This window comes from Acanthopagrus latus, chromosome 5, assembly GCF_904848185.1.
Source record: "Acanthopagrus latus isolate v.2019 chromosome 5, fAcaLat1.1, whole genome shotgun sequence".
Classification (NCBI taxonomy): Eukaryota; Metazoa; Chordata; class Actinopteri; order Spariformes; family Sparidae; genus Acanthopagrus; species Acanthopagrus latus.
Window position 1 is genome coordinate 14,100,238 of NC_051043.1, and position 19,296 is coordinate 14,119,533.

At 41.3% G+C, this 19,296-nt stretch overlaps 1 protein-coding gene across 1 annotated transcript; it reads left to right on the top strand.

Annotated features, from left to right (window-relative positions):
- The first annotated feature begins 2,904 nt into the window (after positions 1 to 2,904).
- On the top strand, positions 2,905 to 19,193 carry LOC119020171 (solute carrier family 12 member 2-like). Its single transcript, XM_037099338.1, has 26 exons — positions 2,905 to 3,852; positions 5,884 to 6,006; positions 6,214 to 6,289; positions 6,701 to 6,796; positions 7,189 to 7,328; positions 7,426 to 7,536; positions 8,570 to 8,678; positions 8,790 to 8,917; positions 9,558 to 9,642; positions 10,072 to 10,220; positions 12,978 to 13,085; positions 13,218 to 13,341; positions 13,429 to 13,530; positions 13,804 to 13,959; positions 14,154 to 14,253; positions 14,744 to 14,855; positions 14,990 to 15,130; positions 15,311 to 15,417; positions 15,683 to 15,762; positions 15,844 to 15,984; positions 16,200 to 16,313; positions 16,816 to 16,927; positions 17,064 to 17,150; positions 17,354 to 17,489; positions 17,594 to 17,661; positions 18,533 to 19,193. The coding sequence occupies exons 1-26, from the start codon at positions 3,379 to 3,381 to the stop codon at positions 18,666 to 18,668; spliced, it is 3,315 nt and encodes a 1,104-aa protein (XP_036955233.1). The 5' UTR covers positions 2,905 to 3,378; the 3' UTR covers positions 18,669 to 19,193.
- The last annotated feature ends 103 nt before the right edge of the window (positions 19,194 to 19,296 follow it).

Consider the following 19,296-nt stretch of genomic DNA (forward strand, 5'->3'; position numbering starts at 1 on the left):
TTTGTGTGTGTGTGTGTGTGTGTGTGTGTGTGTGTGTGTGTGTGTGTGTGTGTGTGTGTGTGTGTTTGTGTGTGTCAGAACGCAGCTCTGGCAGGGATCCCTGTGGTTCCTCTTGAGGAGTCTCTGTGTTTTTGTGGTCGGGAGCGTCTCTGCCACAATCAGGATACCACCCACTGCTCCACCTCTTCATCATCATCCTCCTCCTCCTCTTCTCCTTCTTCTTCTTCTGCTCTTCTCCATCAGACAGGTCTGACCGCTCATCACTCCTCCCACTTCTCCAGGTGACGCAGCTGACCGATTGATGGTGTCGTTAAAAGTTATTTAAAGGAATGTAAACTGCAAACTTGATTTTTTGTGCATTCTGCCTTCAGGTTGTTTATTTCCTGACATAACCTGAACGCAGAATGCTAGAAAAATCAAGTTTGCATTGCTTTAATCAACTTTTCTGATGACTTATTGAATGTTGTGATATCAAATCAGTCATGAATAAAATTAACATTTTTTTTTCTCTCCACTTCTCACCAGGTACAACAGCTCTGTGGTGACAACCAGGCAGCTCTACCAACCATGAATACATATCACACAAATACTAATACACCTTCCTGAGGTTTTCATCATTGTTGTGCATTTAATTTTGCTTATGCAGATACAGTAAAGGTAAGAATTTGGTCCTTATATCCATTTGCAAAAGATGAATTACTCCCATTAATTATAAACACTTTGCATGAGTTGTTCCTCATAAACTATAAAAACCAGCTGCTGAGGGGCATAAATGAATGACAAGTCATAAGTACTTAATCATTAGTTACTCTTTTTATGCATCTTTATTTAGTGGAACATAACACTGAGTAGTTACCAGATACACTCTGTAATTACTAATAACTTCATCATTATTTACACATTTTGTTAACCTTGACGTGTTACACCATACCGAGTAGTTACTAAGAAGTCCCTCGTCACTTTGTGTTTATGACAAGAAGCAGGAGTTCACTATCAATTTCTCAGTAACAAATCAGAAACAGCAGTATTGTCAAAGATATTTTAGTCATTATATTCACATCATATTCTGTGTGTGTGTGTGTGGGCGGGACGGGGTAACTGATTATCAAGTAATTAGTAAATAATGAGCTGTCACTACTTGTTGCCACTCAGCAGATAGTTCATAGTTAATCTCTATGATTTCCAGATAAATACTTACCTAATTATGTTTGCATGTATCATGTCCCCGCTGGTTCTCTAGTAACTTATCATTAGCTGATATAGTCCTTTTTGCTTACAGTATCTCAAAAACAAGGCAAAACGCTCACAATTTGGTCCTGTAGTTCTCATGTTCACCACAGGGAGTGGTGTCTACCAATGTAACCCATCACAGGGGCTTCAGCACCACAGACAGAGCACCTGTTGTATCAGAGGATCAAGTGTGAAATCTTGTGTCACTGCAGAATCTGATCGACAACTTAATGGTCCCAAGAGCTGCTTCGGTGTTCTTGCTTTAGTCTTAACAGAGACATGAGTACCTAACTAATTTGCTGCAGCCAAGCGAAGTTAAGAATGTCCTCCTAGTGTGTTCAAAAAACACATTGGAAACTGGAGAAAAAATATTATAAAATGATTGACTCAATTGAAATTGTGTTGAATTGTATGTCCATGTCACCTAAGTGTGCCAGAAGAAGCATGTTATGAAAAATAACCATTTAAAAGCATTTTTAATTATTTTGTTTGAATTGAATTACTGTATTATTTATGATTGTGTGTTTGTTTAAGCTAATCATTTAAATACAAATGTGTTTAAGGTGCACTGTGTAGTTTTAGGGAAGACATTTTGATCAAAAGAAAAGGATCTTCTTTTACTGTTATTTTTTTTTCCTGCCTCGACAAACTTTCTTTGTTTTTTATAACTGACTAAACTGAATAAACTGACCTTAAATGACGCCAAAGTTTCATGCTGTGTTACTCTGTAGTGGACTCTGCCACCTTTCTAGCTTCAAACAGTGTTCTGGGGAGCTTATTTTCCCTCTGAGAACAGTGATGGAAAGTTATAACCTCATTAATATTGTAAATATTACAATTCTGAGTTTGAATTTCTTCAAAACTAGATATTACCCCTTTGAATAAATACACATTTGTATTCAAAATTCACCAAATAACTACTTAAAACTACTGAAGTTCGTAATTACTCAAGTGGCACACTTAGGATTCATCTTTGTTTTAAGTATCCCAGTAATATAACTGTAATCCAGTGACACCGATGGAAACAATCCCCACTTTTAAGTTAAACTGGTTCCTGTCATTCTGTCCCTGCATTTATTGTCCAGTGTTTGGCTTCAGCATCAAGCGCTTTGACAAAGAAAGCAGCTGTTGTTCCTTATGCTAATGACACACACGCACACACACACACTTTGCCATGCGTGCGAGTCTAGGCCTCTGTGTGAATGTCTCAGTGTGTTACCAGCAGCGATGACAAATCTCTTTGTTTTATGCCACCATACACACACACACACACACACACACACACACACACACACACACACACACACACACGCACCCAAGACTTTGGGTTTAATTTTGCTGATGGTTTATGGCAGGAGTTAGTGTTTTGTGATATTTCTGCAGCTTTCTGAATTATTTTTGGTCCCAGGACAGTTCTGCTGTCAGTCAGTATACTCTGTTCCAGTAAACTTTATGGAGTTAAATCTCTGTCACTCTCTCGTCGTTTCACGCGTCCTCTCTGTCTCCTTCCTCTCCCTTTCTCGCGACATAGATGCGCCAGGACGCGTGCCAAAGTTTGGTGCGTAATGGACACCGATCCATCATTACTTCTCCTTCCTGCTCCTCTCCGCCGCGTTCCCGACATGCTGGGATGTCTCGAGAGTCCAAAGAGAGAGAGGAGGAGGGAGCGAAAAAGAAGGATGACAATAAACCGTTTGAGTCACCATCTGAGGGGCGATACGCTCGCCAACTCGTGGATGGATGGACGGATGGAGAGGGAGAACGACAAAGATAGACAGACGGAAAGAGAGAAAGAGTGTGTTAGGGAGAGGGCTGGTGTCCTTTACGCACATTACGCGCAGGTCTTTCGAGTGCATCCTGGGACGTACAGTAGCCAGAGTTTGCAGTAGGACAGCAGAGGAGTAAATGACTGTTTGTGTGTAACTTTTGCATCTAAATGTTAAATCTGGACTCCGGTGGGTTTTTGTACTCCTTTCTCTGTGTCTCTGCGGTTGTGTCTCCCGCTCTGACTGCTTGGTACTAAATGCTGCGGCGCTGCTGCCTGGACCTCCTCGTGGTTTTGGAGCAGGTGTTTATTTCACGGTAGCAGTTTGTCTCTCTGCGCATTCGTGACTCTTTGGACGGGTTTTATCGTCCATCCGGGCGGATATGTCTGGACAGAAGCCGTCCTTGAGGAGCGGCGACTCCTCTCAGAGCCGCTTCCAGGTGGATGTAGTGACCGAAGGATCACCCGCAGCCCCCGCACCAGTCCCGGCTCCGGCTCCTGCACCTGCCCCGGCCTCCACCGATGGATCCAAGCCACCTGAAGACTCCAAAGGGCGGTTCAGGGTGGTGGGGTTCATGGATCCGGGCGCGCTGGGCAGCGCGATGGACATCGGACTCCCTCCCGATGTGTCCCACGAGCCGGACACGGCGAGGAGCGACTCGGTCAGCCTGCATTCAACAGGCACGGGACACACGCACATCTCTGACTCCCACTCCAACACCTACTACATGAGGACCTTCGGACACAACACCATAGACGCTGTGCCCAACATCGACTTCTACCGGCAGACTGCTGCGCCTTTCGGGGAGAAGCTGAGCAGACCGTCCCTGTCGGAGCTGCACGATGAACTCGACAAAGTAAACGACAAAAAAAAGCAAACACTGTTTTCTTTATGTTCTTCACTTTAAATAACTTCAGATGTCACAGGAAAAGCAACACTATTGGAATATTATGGGTATTAGAGTCTCACAAGAAAGAAAGAGTGGGAACAGTCCTGCTTTCAAAAGTTAACTTGAGTTTTATTATTAGAGTGAGTATTGGTGAGTTCAATCAACAAAATGTATGTAAACACATTTAAATATATATTATTATATATTAATATTATATGTAACATATATTATATGTAACATGAGTTCCTATGAAGAGGTAAACTATTTGTTTTGTGGTTAAAGGGGCACTATCTAGTTTGGGAGAATACATTTATTATTTACAAAATTGATGAGACAATATTAATGAGGCAATGATACAAATACAAACTTGCTGTTCTCAGAGGAAAATAAGGTCTGCAGAACACTGTTTGAAGCTAGAAAGGTTGCAGGGTCCGCCACATATAAACAAATGAACACATGATGAAATTGTGTCATCCTTTAAGGTCATCTTGTTTATTAAGTTTATTCAGTCATCTAAACAAATACAGTTTTTTTAGGCATAAAAAAAAACAGGTCGATGAAGATCTTTGTCTTTTGATTAATCGTTATTCCCTAAAACTACATAGTGACCCTTTAAGTTTGAAAATGTCACAGAGCAGAATTCAAACACAGTCAGAAATATACTTGTGAGAGGGATGTAGTATTTTGTCCTTAAAATTCTACTGATTTCCTCATTTTTCATTTGTGATCTAATGAACCCACATTTAAAGAATCAACCAGCAGCATAACTTCCTGTTTTCCTGACGTCACCATAGGTGAGGTTTGAAATGTGGCATGTAGTTTGCTTTCCTCCTCGTCCACCTGACACACAGTCAGTTTATCTCAGTAAGCAGACAAAAAATCCTGAACAGACCCTGAGTGGGCTCAGTGACATCACTGGAGGCATGACCCCGACACACACACACACACACACACACACACACACACACACACACACACACACACACACACACACACACACACACACACACACACACACACAATGCTGCCTCTCATGACCCTACAGGCATCCCCTGCCACGCTCCCACTCCTCTCATACAACTAGGTAGCTGTAACATAGACGTACATTGTACACTGATAGTGGACAGTTCAACTATTCTGACAGCAGGACGCTGGATGACATTTGAGCTCTCGTTACAATAATTTCGAAGGTGAAATAATACAATGTGCAGACTGACATTTTCAGCACAACCAAGAAAATGAATTGTCAGATAACAGCAATGTTGCACACATTTCATACAGTCCAACACATTTACATGGGTATAGGGACACTTCAACCACTTCAGTTAAGTTGAGGTGTGAGTCTTTTGTTAAACCCATTAATTATCAGGGTTGTTGTCGGGAGTTCAGGTGGTCTGAGTTGAAGGGAAATGTCTCCATCATCTCTTTTTTGTCCATCACCTTCTTTCAATAGACCTTCAGTTTCAGCCTCTCCAATGCTGAAATTTGCTTAACACCACAACTTAAACTTTACTTTTTTCCTTTCCTTCAGTTTTTATGTATGATCTTGTGAATGTAAAAGATCCACCGCACCAATGGGAGCACCTCTCTCCCAAATAAGCATAATGTGTCCATGATCATGTTGAAACATTTGGGGATTGTATATAAAAAGAGCATCCAGTCTCCACCGTTCACCTAAAATGGATGTGAGCAGATTCAAACAAAAAGTGTAAAAATTTCAAACACTCATCATGAGCTAACAGAGCCATCATGAAAAAATACAAAAAGTATTCATTAAAAAATGTATATTATATCTAACAGGGTTTATAATGAAGTCACAATGATAAATGCATCCTTCAACACCAACATATCTTTGTGACTTTCAATGAAACGAAATTGACGTTCAAACTACGTCATGCTGATTTTCCATTGATCAACAAAATGATTCAACTCTTTGTTTCGCTCTGTTACGTTCATTTTGTATTTCACCTGTCCATATCTTTGTCTGATGGTTGTCAGGAGCCATTTGAGGACGGTCTGGCCAATGGAGACGAGCCCTCAGCAGCTGAGGAGGCAGCAGCGTTGGCGGCAAAGGAGGGCAAAGGAGGAACTGTCAAGTTTGGTTGGGTCAAAGGAGTCTTGGTTAGTGTTACAGGGAGAGAGAAGTTAAAGCAGCACTCATGTTCCATGTGATGTTTAATGCGATGTGATGATTGGATCAGATAAATGTTCTTAATCGGAGAGAGGATCACATTCTATTTTTTATGGGACTCACCTACCATCTGCTGATACATGCCAGTCCTCACAAGATTAACCATGTGTGTTTGTGTGTGTGTTTGTGTGTGGCAGATCCGCTGTATGCTGAATATCTGGGGTGTGATGCTCTTCATCAGAATGTCCTGGATTGTCGGACAGGCTGGAATTGGTTGGTACAAATAAATCAAGTTTGATGTCAGAGAAATGTGAGCTCAGTCTCCTTGAGGGGGCTCTCTGCTAGGGGACCAACCAATCAGAGAGAAGCTTTTCTCAGTAAATAAATCAATTACATGTCAGAGTACTTGCATGCATACTCAAACAAACAATCACTTTATTATATGCTAACAAGTATTGTGTTTTTATTAAAGCCTGAAAAGTCTTATTCCTCCATGCCATAGCGCTCCACTTTTGTCCAAAAACAATTCTGGGTCGTTCAGCATTCGAAAATGCACCAAATGTGGATCAATCCACTGCTAAAATAGTCTGCAACAAATCCACTAATCCCTGGTATTAGAGTACAGTTTGTGTTTATCTCTGTAACTGTTTGTTTTTGTTCCTTTCTTTCTGTTCCATGTTGTAGGACTGACCATTGCGATCATTCTGATGGCCACTGTGGTGACCACCATCACTGGTCTGTCCACCTCTGCTATAACAACCAATGGCTTCGTACGAGGAGGTGAGACAGCAACTCCACAGAAGCCTTTGTTTTGAAATTTGTTATTTTATGTTATGTTAGTATATCACCCTTTTCTTGAAATACAGATATCTTAACAGCTGACCTCAGTGAAATTTAGTTGTTCAAGTGCAATAGTCACAATTGTCCTATTGGGAACCTCATATGTGACGTAACAATGATTGCTCCCGTTGCACCAAGGCTCAATAAAACAGTTCTGAGAAAAGTTGTGCCTATGATTCCAGTGAGACAGTCATTTCTTTTCCAGTTTATTTCAGATTAAAGCAGATTACAGCCCTTCTACTCGGTGTTCCTGAGAAATAAACTCAATGCCAAAAGCAAACCAGTAGTAAGTGGTGAAACAATAATTAATACTGTGTATTCTTGCTATCCAGGAGGAGCTTACTACTTGATCTCCAGGAGCCTGGGGCCGGAGTTCGGAGGCTCTATCGGTCTCATCTTTGCATTTGCCAACGCCGTGGCTGTGGCCATGTATGTCGTAGGCTTCGCGGAGACAGTCGTCGAGATGCTTAATGTGAGAAATACTTTGGTATAACCATTCAAACATACATCTGTCTGTCTACTGAGCACTGAGCACTGATTCTTGTTCCATCTGTGGTTGTTTGTCGCAGGATGTTGATGCTCTGATGACTGATGAGCTAAATGACATTCGTATCGTCGGGACTCTGACCATCATCCTGCTGCTGGGAATCTCTGTGGCTGGGATGGAGTGGGAAGCCAAGGTAGGAATGTGAATCTGCATTGTCGCTGAAAACAGTGGACAATCAAGAATCCTCTGCTGATATCTAACATACTGACAAATCATGCTCATAGAAAGTTGTTGAGGTCATGCAGGTAACATTGCAGTTGCTAACAGCTGCTACATGCACATGCACTCATGGTCCCCAGAGGATGAATCCTAGTTATGTTGGTGATAACCGGACTTTTGTCTAACATCACCATAAGGTTCCCATAAGTTGTTTTAACTGAAAAATCATGACAGCTATTGTATGGATTGTCAGGAAATCACTTCAAACCTTCCGTGTAGCACCATCACCGAGTCCAAATTTTAATTAGTCAGTTCTTTGGTTTGTGACCAAATGCCTATAAAACTAATGATGTCCTCATCAGCCTAAACAATGTTAAACAATTAACATTCTTCTTCAAGTCAAGAATGTTGTGTGGTTTATAGTCAGACCTAATCCATTACCATTATAATCAGACTCCTGTTCTAGAGAGATCAACAATATCAGCATGGAGTGATTACTGTCACTTTAATATAAGTTCTTCTTGGGTATCAAGGAGCTGGAGAGATTATTCATGGGCAAATGTATGTATCCTGAACTGTATATTGTCTGCCACCGTTAGACGACATCACTGCTAAGCTTCCCCTCTGCTCTGACTGCAGCCACTGTCACTATTTCTCACCACACACTTGCCATGCACTGCCCCATTACTTAACGGAACCACTCCACTCTTTTAACACCATGTACTCTTGAGCCAATATGGCTCACATTTAAGGACTGCCAATGTTTCTACAGCTTATTAAATCATCTTCTTAGGGCACCTGCACAAGCTTGGAGGATGATTGAGGTATTGTCAAAAAATTTTTAGATTGTTAGAAAATGACAAAAAAATATACTGGAATCGGGCTTTAAGCCATAATTACCAAACAAATGCGTGTCAACGGCTGAACTAAGATGGCATCAGATTGTTTGCATTGCTAGTGTAATTTAAACCCCCTTCCATATTTCTTACTTTGTCCCTGTCCCTTAGGCTCAGATTGTCCTCCTGGTGATCCTGCTGGCAGCCATCGCTAACTACTTCATAGGAAGCTTCATGCCAACAGAAAGCAAAGAACCTAAAGGATTCTTCGGATACAACAGTCAGTCTGTGCTCTCTCGCCGTTTGACCAAACTTCAAAGGTGTCTGTCACATAACATTTGCAGTATTTCGTAGTCTTGCCTATATTTTTGTCTGCTCTTTTGCCTTCCAGCTGCCATTTTCATAGAGAACCTGGGTCCAGACTTCAGAGATGATGAGACGTTCTTCTCAGTGTTTGCCATCTTTTTCCCAGCAGCTACTGGGATCCTGGCTGGAGCTAACATCTCTGGAGACCTCACTGTGCGTTTCACATTTTACACATTCTAATATTATCATTTTGCTATAGTGGTATTCAGTAGTGAATTGTGTTGGATGAACTCAGATGTGCAGAAATACAAAGGTTTCAGCAAACTTTGGATTGGGCGCTCTTCCATAGTTATGGACTTTGGTTAGTTAGGTCCTATTGCCTGCAAACATGGCATCTGTTTCCATCAATATGCAGATGACACACAACTCTATATCTGTGCTTCATCTGATGATGAGACAATTGATGCCTTTTTATTGCCTTTGATAGCCTTGCGCTGGACAACATCTGGTCAAATTTGTAGTCTACAGTTAAGGTTCCTAACAGATCACTGCTACTCGCCACTAGACTGAAGTCTAAAGTGATGCTGCTTTTGGTTCTCACCACCCCTGACTCTGGAACAGTCTTTCTGCAGAGTTGAGCACTTCACTTAAAACTTTGTACATATTCTTTATTTTTTATATATGTTGCAAGGCACATTGTGTTGCATCTGTTTATATAAATGTTCAAAACAAATTATTATGACTATAACCGGAAGAACAATGCTTTTAGCTTCAGTTTATACCACGTGAGGTAAATTTCCTCTTTGAGTTGAGCAGGCAATAAACCTGAATCTCATTCTGTTCCCATGTTTAGGACCCCCAGTCAGCGATCCCTAAAGGCACTCTACTGGCCATCCTCATCACAGGAATCACCTATGTGTTTGTTGCCATCTCTGCCGGTAATGTTTCACATGAGTTTAACACCAACTTGCAGGGAATTGTATGATTATATTTTGTCTGACACCTTTAATGAATGCTGTTGGAGCTAAATATCATCATATTAAAAAGATAGATTAGAAGACACTTTTACTGTTTTGGCTGTCTTTGATCCTATTTTATATATAAATATATAAAATATTATATATATATATATATATATATATATATATATATATATATATATATATATATATATATATATATATATATATATATATATATATATATATTCATATACTATTTTCATTATAAATGGAATTGAGAAAATGCATGTTAATGCCAGGTGTAAAAGCATGCCAAATTCTCAAACAGGTAGAAGTAGAGGAGGGAACCTTGTCACTGACTGTCTCAGTCAAATAAGTGTTTGCGTTGCTTCTCTCCTCCTGCAGGCTCCTGCGTCGTCAGGGATGCCACAGGGGACCACAATGACACTGTGAGCGACACAGTGAACTGTACCGACGCCGCCTGCACGCTGGGTTATGATTTCTCTATCTGCAAGGAGGGCGGCTGTCAGTTCGGGCTGATGAACAACTTCCAGGTAACACTGCAGCTCACGATCACGCACACTCAGCTCAGGGATGAATTTTCCAAAAACAACAACAACAAAAAAAAAAAAGTCCAAATCTCAAAACTAAATGTAGTTTCTAATTTGGGGTAAATTGTCCCTTTAAGTCATTTATTGAGCAAAAAGATATGATTGATTTAGATTGACACTGATGCCAGAGCAAATGTCAATGTCATACCCAAACAGCCCACCATGGTCTTAGTATACAACCAAGGGCATGATGGGTGCTTTAATCCAGTAAGTCATTTCTCCAGGTTGTGCAATAATTGAATCAAACTATTTTCGTATCAACGGCCTTGCTGCAACAGTTACCCAACAACAATTATATTAAACACATTTGAAATTGATCCCCTATAAGTTACTTGACAGTAACTCAGTGTTTTCAGATTAGGTCAATATGATCTAAGGAGTTGGATTTGGTCACAAATTTGAGTTCATGTGACAGACTTGGGAGTAAATTAAAACTTGGCCCTCAGTTCTTCTCCAAATTACTTTTACTAAACCGGACGTGTCTTTTAATCTTAAAAATGATGTTCTGACTTCCTGAACTAATTGACTTTGTGGAACCAATGGCCTGTCAGCATTGCTAAAGAAATCTGCAATGCCAAGGACTAACATCCCAAGTTTGCTTGCACAATACTGACATGATTGAATATTTTTTAAAATAAATACTACAACAGATTGATGTAAAATGACAGGTAGCAGTATTTTGGAGGTATTTTTGCCTTTCCTTTCGTAGTGGACAGGAGAGAGTTAACAGTAAATTAACTGTGGTTTATATTTCAACACAAGGTTTGTGTCTTCACTACGAAGCCATCAGGATTCCCTAATAGCCGTCGATATGGATCTTGACACTTTCAGCAGAACAATTTGCAAAATTATAAGTTATAAGCAATGTGTATTTAACTAATGCTTTCAAGAACTCAGACAAGTTCAGGAATTTGTGTTACATAAAGGCCAACACGCGGACAGACTGTGACGTGCATCAAAACACCCACAGCTATTGTTTTCTAAGGAAGCCCACACGTTGGCTACGAAGCAGTGTCATGACACGACGCCGTCTTGTTTCCCCAACGTCAACAAAAGTTCAGAAGAACTGGAATTTCATCACATTCGCCCCCCCGGGTTAACAAATTTGGTCAGTTTACATAAACAGCATCTTCTGTAGAGGTGTGAAGGTAGCTTGTGCTGCATTGCCCGTCACTCAATGTAAATTCACATAGACAATGTTTGGCGGCTATGTGTGTGTGTGTGTGTTAGCTATTTATGCTGTTTAGGCAGTATTAAGAATGTTTTGTGTCATTCTTTCACGCTTTCGACGTTCCTTTTGAAAGTTATTTTTGAAAGTTACTTTGTGGGACCAAACATATTTTCCTTACTGTCAAAGGATATTTCATTTTGCCAAAATACTGCACATCTTCTAACTGGCTGTGTATTTCTGCGTCAAAGACAAAAATGGAAAAGTGACGAAAGAGTTAAGCCCAGAAACAACCTCACATTCCATTGTGGTCGTTTAACACAAATGTGAATCGCATCAGACTGCTGCTGTGATCCTGTCTCTCTGCATGTGGTCATAGAAGCCTGCACTGTGCACGCGTGTGTGTACAGTATGTGTGGTGTGTGTCTGTGTGTGTCTGTGTGTATTTGTGCCTGCCTGCACGCGTGTGTGTGTGTGACGGAGCTGTTCCCAAACAAAGTGCAGCCATGATAATAGTGACTGTTGTTTTGAGTCACAAGGTTCTCGCTGGTTGGAGCCAGAGCTGAATGAGAGCATTGACAATATCCACCTACACACACACACACACACACACACACACACGCACACACACACACACACACACACAGCTTACTGACACTGATATCGCTGACATGGTGCACAGTCTGGTCTGTTGCTTAAGACAGAATCACTTGTTCTTTATCATTTATTATGATTGTTTGTTTAATGTTTCGCACTAGAACGTGTTTGTCACTACAATCTGTCCAAACGGCAGAGCAGGCGTGAATAAACGCCTCTGTGTGTTTCTCATCCTCTTACATGCTGACAGAAGTCACATAATGTCGGTAGGTATTGATAATGTTCCGTCCTTCCATTCATTCAGCAGTACAGATATTATTTAGGCGATGATTTTCATGTTCAGCTTGTTTTGGAACAAACAAGACTTCATGCTTTGTTTTTGATTTTTATTCAATTGTGTCTTAAGTTTCTTCACTGGGCAGTTTTTCACTCCAAAGATCATCGTAGCTCAGTGGACTGAGTCAAACCTGCTGCAGACACAATGACTTTGAAAATCTGACAACTGCCGTCCCACTCTGATAAAGCCACAGCTTATCTTGAATAGGATTAGAAAACAACACTATTAACTGCACACAATTTCTGAATGTACCAGGAAACAAACAGAATTTTGGTAGACTTGAACTTGATGTTTTTGTTCCTGCATCCTTGATAAGATATTTGTGTGGCTACATAAGGCTGAGCTGCTCGACCTGCTGCCGTGCATCAAAATGACCTTCACACCTACACACACAACCAAAATCACATAATGTCTTAGTTGGCACAACACAATTCAGCTAATAGTCTTACCTGAATGTATTGTACTTGGTCAGTGTGAACCTAAAGGTGTGTGTGTGTGTGTGTGTGTGTGTGTGTGTGTGTGTGTGTGTGTGTGTGTGTGTGTGTGTGTGTGTGTGTGCGTGTGCGTGTGCATGCGTGCGTGTGTGTGTGTTGTCCAGGTGATGAGTCTGGTGTCGGGCTTCGGTCCTCTGATCTCTGCAGGGATCTTTTCAGCCACTCTGTCCTCAGCTCTGGCCTCGCTGGTCAGTGCACCCAAAGTCTTCCAGGTCAGAAATCACACACATTTTGTTTTGTATCATTTGAAAGATCCTCATTGATTGATATTATATGCCTTAACAAACTTAGGCATATGATATAATATAAAATGACTGAAGGAATAAAAGCTGGTGTGATTCCAGGCTCTGTGTAAGGACAACATCTATCCAGGGCTGGGTGTGTTTGCGAAGGGTTATGGGAAGAACAATGAGCCTCTGCGTGGTTACGTCCTGACCTTCTGCATCGGCCTCGCCTTCATCCTCATTGGTAAGCTGACGCATGTCGTTCTCCATCCGAGCACAGACCTTTTCCCGCTTTTCTTGATTACTGACCCTCCCTCTTGCTGTCTGTTAGCCGAGTTGAACATCATCGCCCCCATCATCTCCAACTTCTTCCTGGCCTCGTATGCTCTCATCAACTTCTCCGTCTTCCACGCCTCGCTGGCCAACTCTCCAGGTAAAGTCTGCGAACTGAACTCTGATGACAGAGTATGATGACATGTATTTGAGATAAGGATAAGTCCAGTGGTGAAAAGAAATGTGGTTTCAGGTGACAGTGTATATGTAAAAAAAAAAAAAGAAAAAAGAAAAAAGTCTAAACAAAACAAGGTAAAAATGTTACCTTAAATGTTGTTTCTACTAAACAAAGGGTTTGTAATCATTTTGTATAACACTAGTTGTTGTACTGCTAGCATGGCTCTGTTCGTCTCATCCTCGTCTCTCACCACAGGGTGGCGCCCCAGCTTCAAGTACTACAACATGTGGGTGTCTCTTGCTGGGGCGATCCTGTGCTGCGTGGTGATGTTTGTCATCAACTGGTGGGCAGCTCTGGTCACTCTGCTCATCGTCCTCGCTCTCTACATCTACGTCAGCTACAAGAAACCCGGTGAGAACACGACGATCTCACATTTGATCGTTTCCTTCTGCTAACATGAAAACTGATGACTGAGTTCAGTCAGTTTCCAACTTTGTTACTGACTTCACTGTTGAAGTCAATACAAAACAACACCGCTGTTGTGTTTGTTCCACTTTATAGACTCTTAACCCCATTGTCTCATTTCACTGCTCTGTTTCTTGTAGATGTGAACTGGGGTTCGTCCACTCAGGCTCTGATCTACAACCAGGCTCTGACTCACTGTCTGAACCTCACTGGAGTCGAGGACCACATTAAGAACTTCAGGTCAGCTCGAGGATTAGATCTGGGCTTTTGATTTTGAGGTTTCCATCAGAAACAAAGCTAAAATACAGCAGTTTTATGTTCAAAATCCCTCTTAAATCCGACAACTGTTTATTATAAAAAATACCACATACATAACTGCTGAGTTCAAGTGGACATGTCATTGCAAAATCTGCAAAAGAAGACGCTTGTGTTTCAATTGAGAAGCTCTTCAAGATACAATCACTCTGTCAGGTGTCAGTAACATCTCGACAAATATTGTCTTGTTGATCCAGGTCTCTGTTAGCAAAAATGTATTCAGGCATTAAAAGTCACTCATTAAAAGTGTCGAATATGATTCAAATTGTCGTCATAGTTTAACATTTTGTACTCAAAATAGTTTAAGAGCAGCTTTCGATTTACTTTGGATACGTGGTGGATAGACAGTGTAGGCTAGTTTTACCTCATTCTACAGGAATGGATGTGACTAACTTTTGGGATTCTATGTTTACAGGCCCCAGTGTTTGGTGCTGACTGGATATCCAAACTCTCGTCCCGCTCTGCTTCAACTGGTTCATTCTTTCACCAAGAACGTCGGCCTCATGGTCTGCGGTCACATCAGGACAGTGCGTACAGACAGACTGCTTTACAAAACATCACACTTTGACCATCAATCAGATCACCGTAGTATTTCGATTGCAGACTTTCTTTCTGAGATCACAATCATCTGGAGCTTGTCCTTTGTCTCTCCTCTGTTCAGGTGACCCGACGGCCGAACTTTAAGGAGTTGTCGCACGATCACGCCCGCTGTCAACGCTGGCTCAATAAAAAACGCATCAAGGCCTTTTACACCACTGTTTTCTCTGACAACCTGAGGCACGGGACACAGTTCCTCCTGCAGGTACAAACACCCACCTAACCCTAACCCTATTATCATTTTGAATGTCTTGTTAACATCTACTTGTCTAACCACCCCCCTCTGACTTTATTTTATACCAAACCTCCCTCGTTAATGTCTCAAATAACTGAGCTACAGATACATTGTCAGAGGTTTGCTACATCTCTGTTCTCTGATGTTCAGGCTGTTGGCTTGGGTCGTCTGAAGCCAAACACGTTGGTCATGGGTTTCAAGAACAACTGGAGTGATGGAGACATGAGAGACGTGGAGATTTACATCAACACTATACAGTAAGGATTGATGCGTCTTCTAAAAAGAGCTTATTGTGTAATAATTTGAAAATGTGACTTATACCTTATTAAGTAAAAGGTCTACATGTACATACAATTATCCTCGCCTGTTCATTTGTTTTTACGTGTCAAACAACAGCACACAAAGATATCAAGAAGTGCATTAAGTGTAAAGTAAAGGAGAACAAAACTTTAAAATTGAACAGCAGAGTTCTGGTTAAGGACAGTGAAGTCTGAGTTCATTGGTCTGATCTGTTTTTTCCAGCGACGCCTTTGACCTGCAGTTTGGAGTGGTGATCCTTCGACTGCAGGATGGACTGGACATCTCTCACATCCAGGGACAAGGTAACCCTGTCTTTTCCTGTTCATCTGCTTTCTATCCATCTGTCCCGCGGACCGTATCCATATCCTTGTTTGTCCCCATAGATGAGCTGCTGTCCTCTCACGAGAAGCCACCCATTGGCAGCAAGGAGGTGGTGGTTTCTGTTATTCTGCCGAAAGACTCGGACTCTGATTCTTGTCCTTCCAAGACCACCAGCAACCAGAGCAGCCCGCTCATTGTGAGAGGTAAAGTTCAGTCATTGAGAGACAGGCCAGCATGGGCACAATAAAGCTGACTGTGTCAGGCAGATTTGGACTTTGATCTGTTTCTGTCCTGGAGAGAAGTCCACCTTCTTATCTGACTCAGGGGAAATCAGGGATCAAGTGCATTTCTGGATGTCAACATGTGTCTTTGACCTCACCTTGTGTCATATCATGTCGTGTTATATCATCTGCTACAGAGACCAAGTCTCCTCTGAGTCTGACTGACCAGCGTCTGTTGGAGACCAGCCAGCAGTTTAAGAAGAAACAGGGCAAAGGAACCATCGACGTCTGGTGGCTGTTTGATGATGGAGGTCGGTTTCTCCGTCTATCACAGTGAAGACAGAGACTTGCTGCGCACCAGAGTTCGACTCTGTGGACCAGCTTAAAAATGAATACTTCATCAGGCTGACAGCTTTCAGGAAATCTAGGATTTCTCCTTGTATTATTTTGAATTGCCTACATATAAGGGGCGCAAGATAGCAAAATGTTACCAGACACCCTCATCCAATCTATTCCACATGGTATGTGGGCTGTATAACGTAACTGCTGTGGGCCAGATCTGGGCCCTAACAATTTTGCTATCCAGTATGTTTGCCCCGTCGGAGGTATGCACTCTACTGACCGCCATTCTTGTTTATAATGTGTATAGTATATACTTTATACAGTACTTGACTTCATGTACGTAGTTACTGTTCAGTACATGTTTGATTTTGAGATATGCAGGGTGTGAGGACAGCAGGCTACACCAACAAAAACAGAAGAAGGATTCAAACTATTAACTTCCCTCAGTAAAGTGTGTGTTTGTGTCTGCAGGTCTGACTCTGCTGATTCCCTTCCTGCTGACCAACAGGAGCAAGTGGGGCGACTGCAGGATCCGCGTCTTCATTGGCGGGAAGATCAACCGCATCGACCACGACCGCCGAGCGTGAGTCCACAAATCTGATTTCTTCATCAAGAAGCCTCAGTAAAAAAAAAACAAAACACTGATTCTGTTCTTTATCTGAACTAACTTGCATAGCGCTGCACACCGCGTTTTCACTCTGGTCTGTGTGTCCCGTTAGGATGGCCACGCTGCTCAGCAGGTTCAGGATCGACTTCTCTGACATCCACGTCCTCGGAGACATCAACACCAAACCCAAGAAACACAAGTACGACTTCTGATGGAGTCTGCCTCCATTCCCAAAGCTTTGTGAACTGTATCGTGATTTATCTTTAATCAGTGCGTCGACATGATATTGTAAATGAGCCATATCAAATGAACACATCAACGTTGAACATTTAGAAAAACATAGCAAGTGAAAAGAAAAAGATGGTTTTGATGGCTTTTAAAATATATTGTGTGGTTTCGCAGTAAGCTGACTTTTAAGGAGCTGATCGAGCCGTACAGGCTGAAGGAAGACGACATGGAGCAGGAAGTTGCAGAGAGGCTGAAGGCTCAAGAACCCTGGAGGATCACGGACAACGAGCTGGAGCTCTACAAGGCCAAGGTCCACCCACACACACGGCACACAAATCAACTCTGACCAGTGAAGCTTTAAAGCTGTTTAACAAGAACAAGTTAATTTGAACACACTGTATACGTGACTTTCAGACCAACCGTCAGATCCGACTGAACGAGCTGCTGAAGGAACACTCCAACGCAGCAAAACTCATCGTCATGTAAGAACTTATCATTTCTGTTTCTCTTCTTCATCATCAGTGTCAGAGTTCATCTTCATCTCATTATCAAATCCATCTTATTTATACAGCCCAAAATCACAATCATATTGCCTCAGTTGGCTTTACAATCAGTACAATCGATGGTCCAGCAGGTCCAGGTTCATGAAAATAACTTTTAAATACAGTTTCAGTAACCTGAAGGCAACATTTTGTAGAAACTGGAATTTTGTGCGATTTTGCGCCTCCCACAGTTTCTGAGAGCAATACCACTCTCATAAATATAAATCAGAGACAATTTAGGCCTTAACTGCAAACAGAATTCATCAGGTTAGAACAATGTTGTGTGTTGAAAACGTGTATCTTGAGTGTAACGCTGTGTGGCTGTGACTTAGACACCACTCATCCTAATGCAAGACACTGCGTCATCAAAAATGATTTGAGGCTGTTATTTTTTTTTTTTTTAATTTAATATTATTTCAGGATAATTGCATCATGGGTATTGTAAAGTGTTAACATAGTTGCTCATTTTTCATTGTCTGTTAATGAATATTCAGCTGTACTTGTATAAAATATTCTAGTTTAATTTTTCAAAAGCATTAAATTAATAAGAACTTAATATGTTTTTAATCTGAAAGGTAACAGGTCACTAAAGCTGTCAGAGAAATGTAGTATACTGAAAAGTATCTATTTATCATAAGTATATATTTCTCTGTGAAATGTAAAATATAAACATAGTGGATCTGAATCTGAGTCCTTCCAGTGGTATATCCACGTTTCTAAAATACAGGATGAATAATAATGAATAAACTGCAGCTGTGATTCTCAGTCCCTCCTCACTGTCCTCACAAAGCTTCTGTCCGTCTGTCTGTAGGAGTATGCCTTTGGCCAGGAAGGGCACGGTGTCCAGCGCCCTCTACATGTGCTGGCTGGAAACTCTGACCAAAGACGTCCCGCCTCTGCTGCTGGTCCGAGGAAACCACCAGAGTGTTCTCACCTTCTACTCCTAACACGCACACACACACACACAGTGCATGGCGTGTGTTGGTACCCATCTCCATTTACTACAGTATTACTCTGCCTACAGCTGCACAACAACACAAACATCATCATGCTTCAAAGTTTAGAGTCACAGACCTGAAACTCTCCTGCTGTGAAAAGAAAAAGTGTTTAAGTCTAATTTTGTGTTTCCATTTGTCATAATTTTAGTACATTTCTGTCAATTCTCGTTAACAAATTAATCAACCCAGTCAACATTTACATGGCCCTTTTGTTTTAGATTCTACGATAACAGGCTGTATGTTCTATGGCTCCCGTGTGTTACATGTGAATGAGAGTAACTACAGTGAACATTAACTCATTTCATCCAATGTATTTATTCAGAATGATAAAATCAGGATTTCAGTAAGTTTGTTGGTATTCAAGTGCTGTGTGATTATGAAATAGTGTTTTTTTTTTTCCAATGGGTTTATCGGCAGCAAGACACTGTATATGTGGTAACATTATTTTGTACATTATTTTATTAAAAACATTAACTAAACAACGTTTCTCTCTGTTTCTAGTTTGTTCATTTTTACTGTGAATCATTTTAGATTCTCTGGATCACAAAACGTTTGAGATAAAGTGGTATCAAACTGG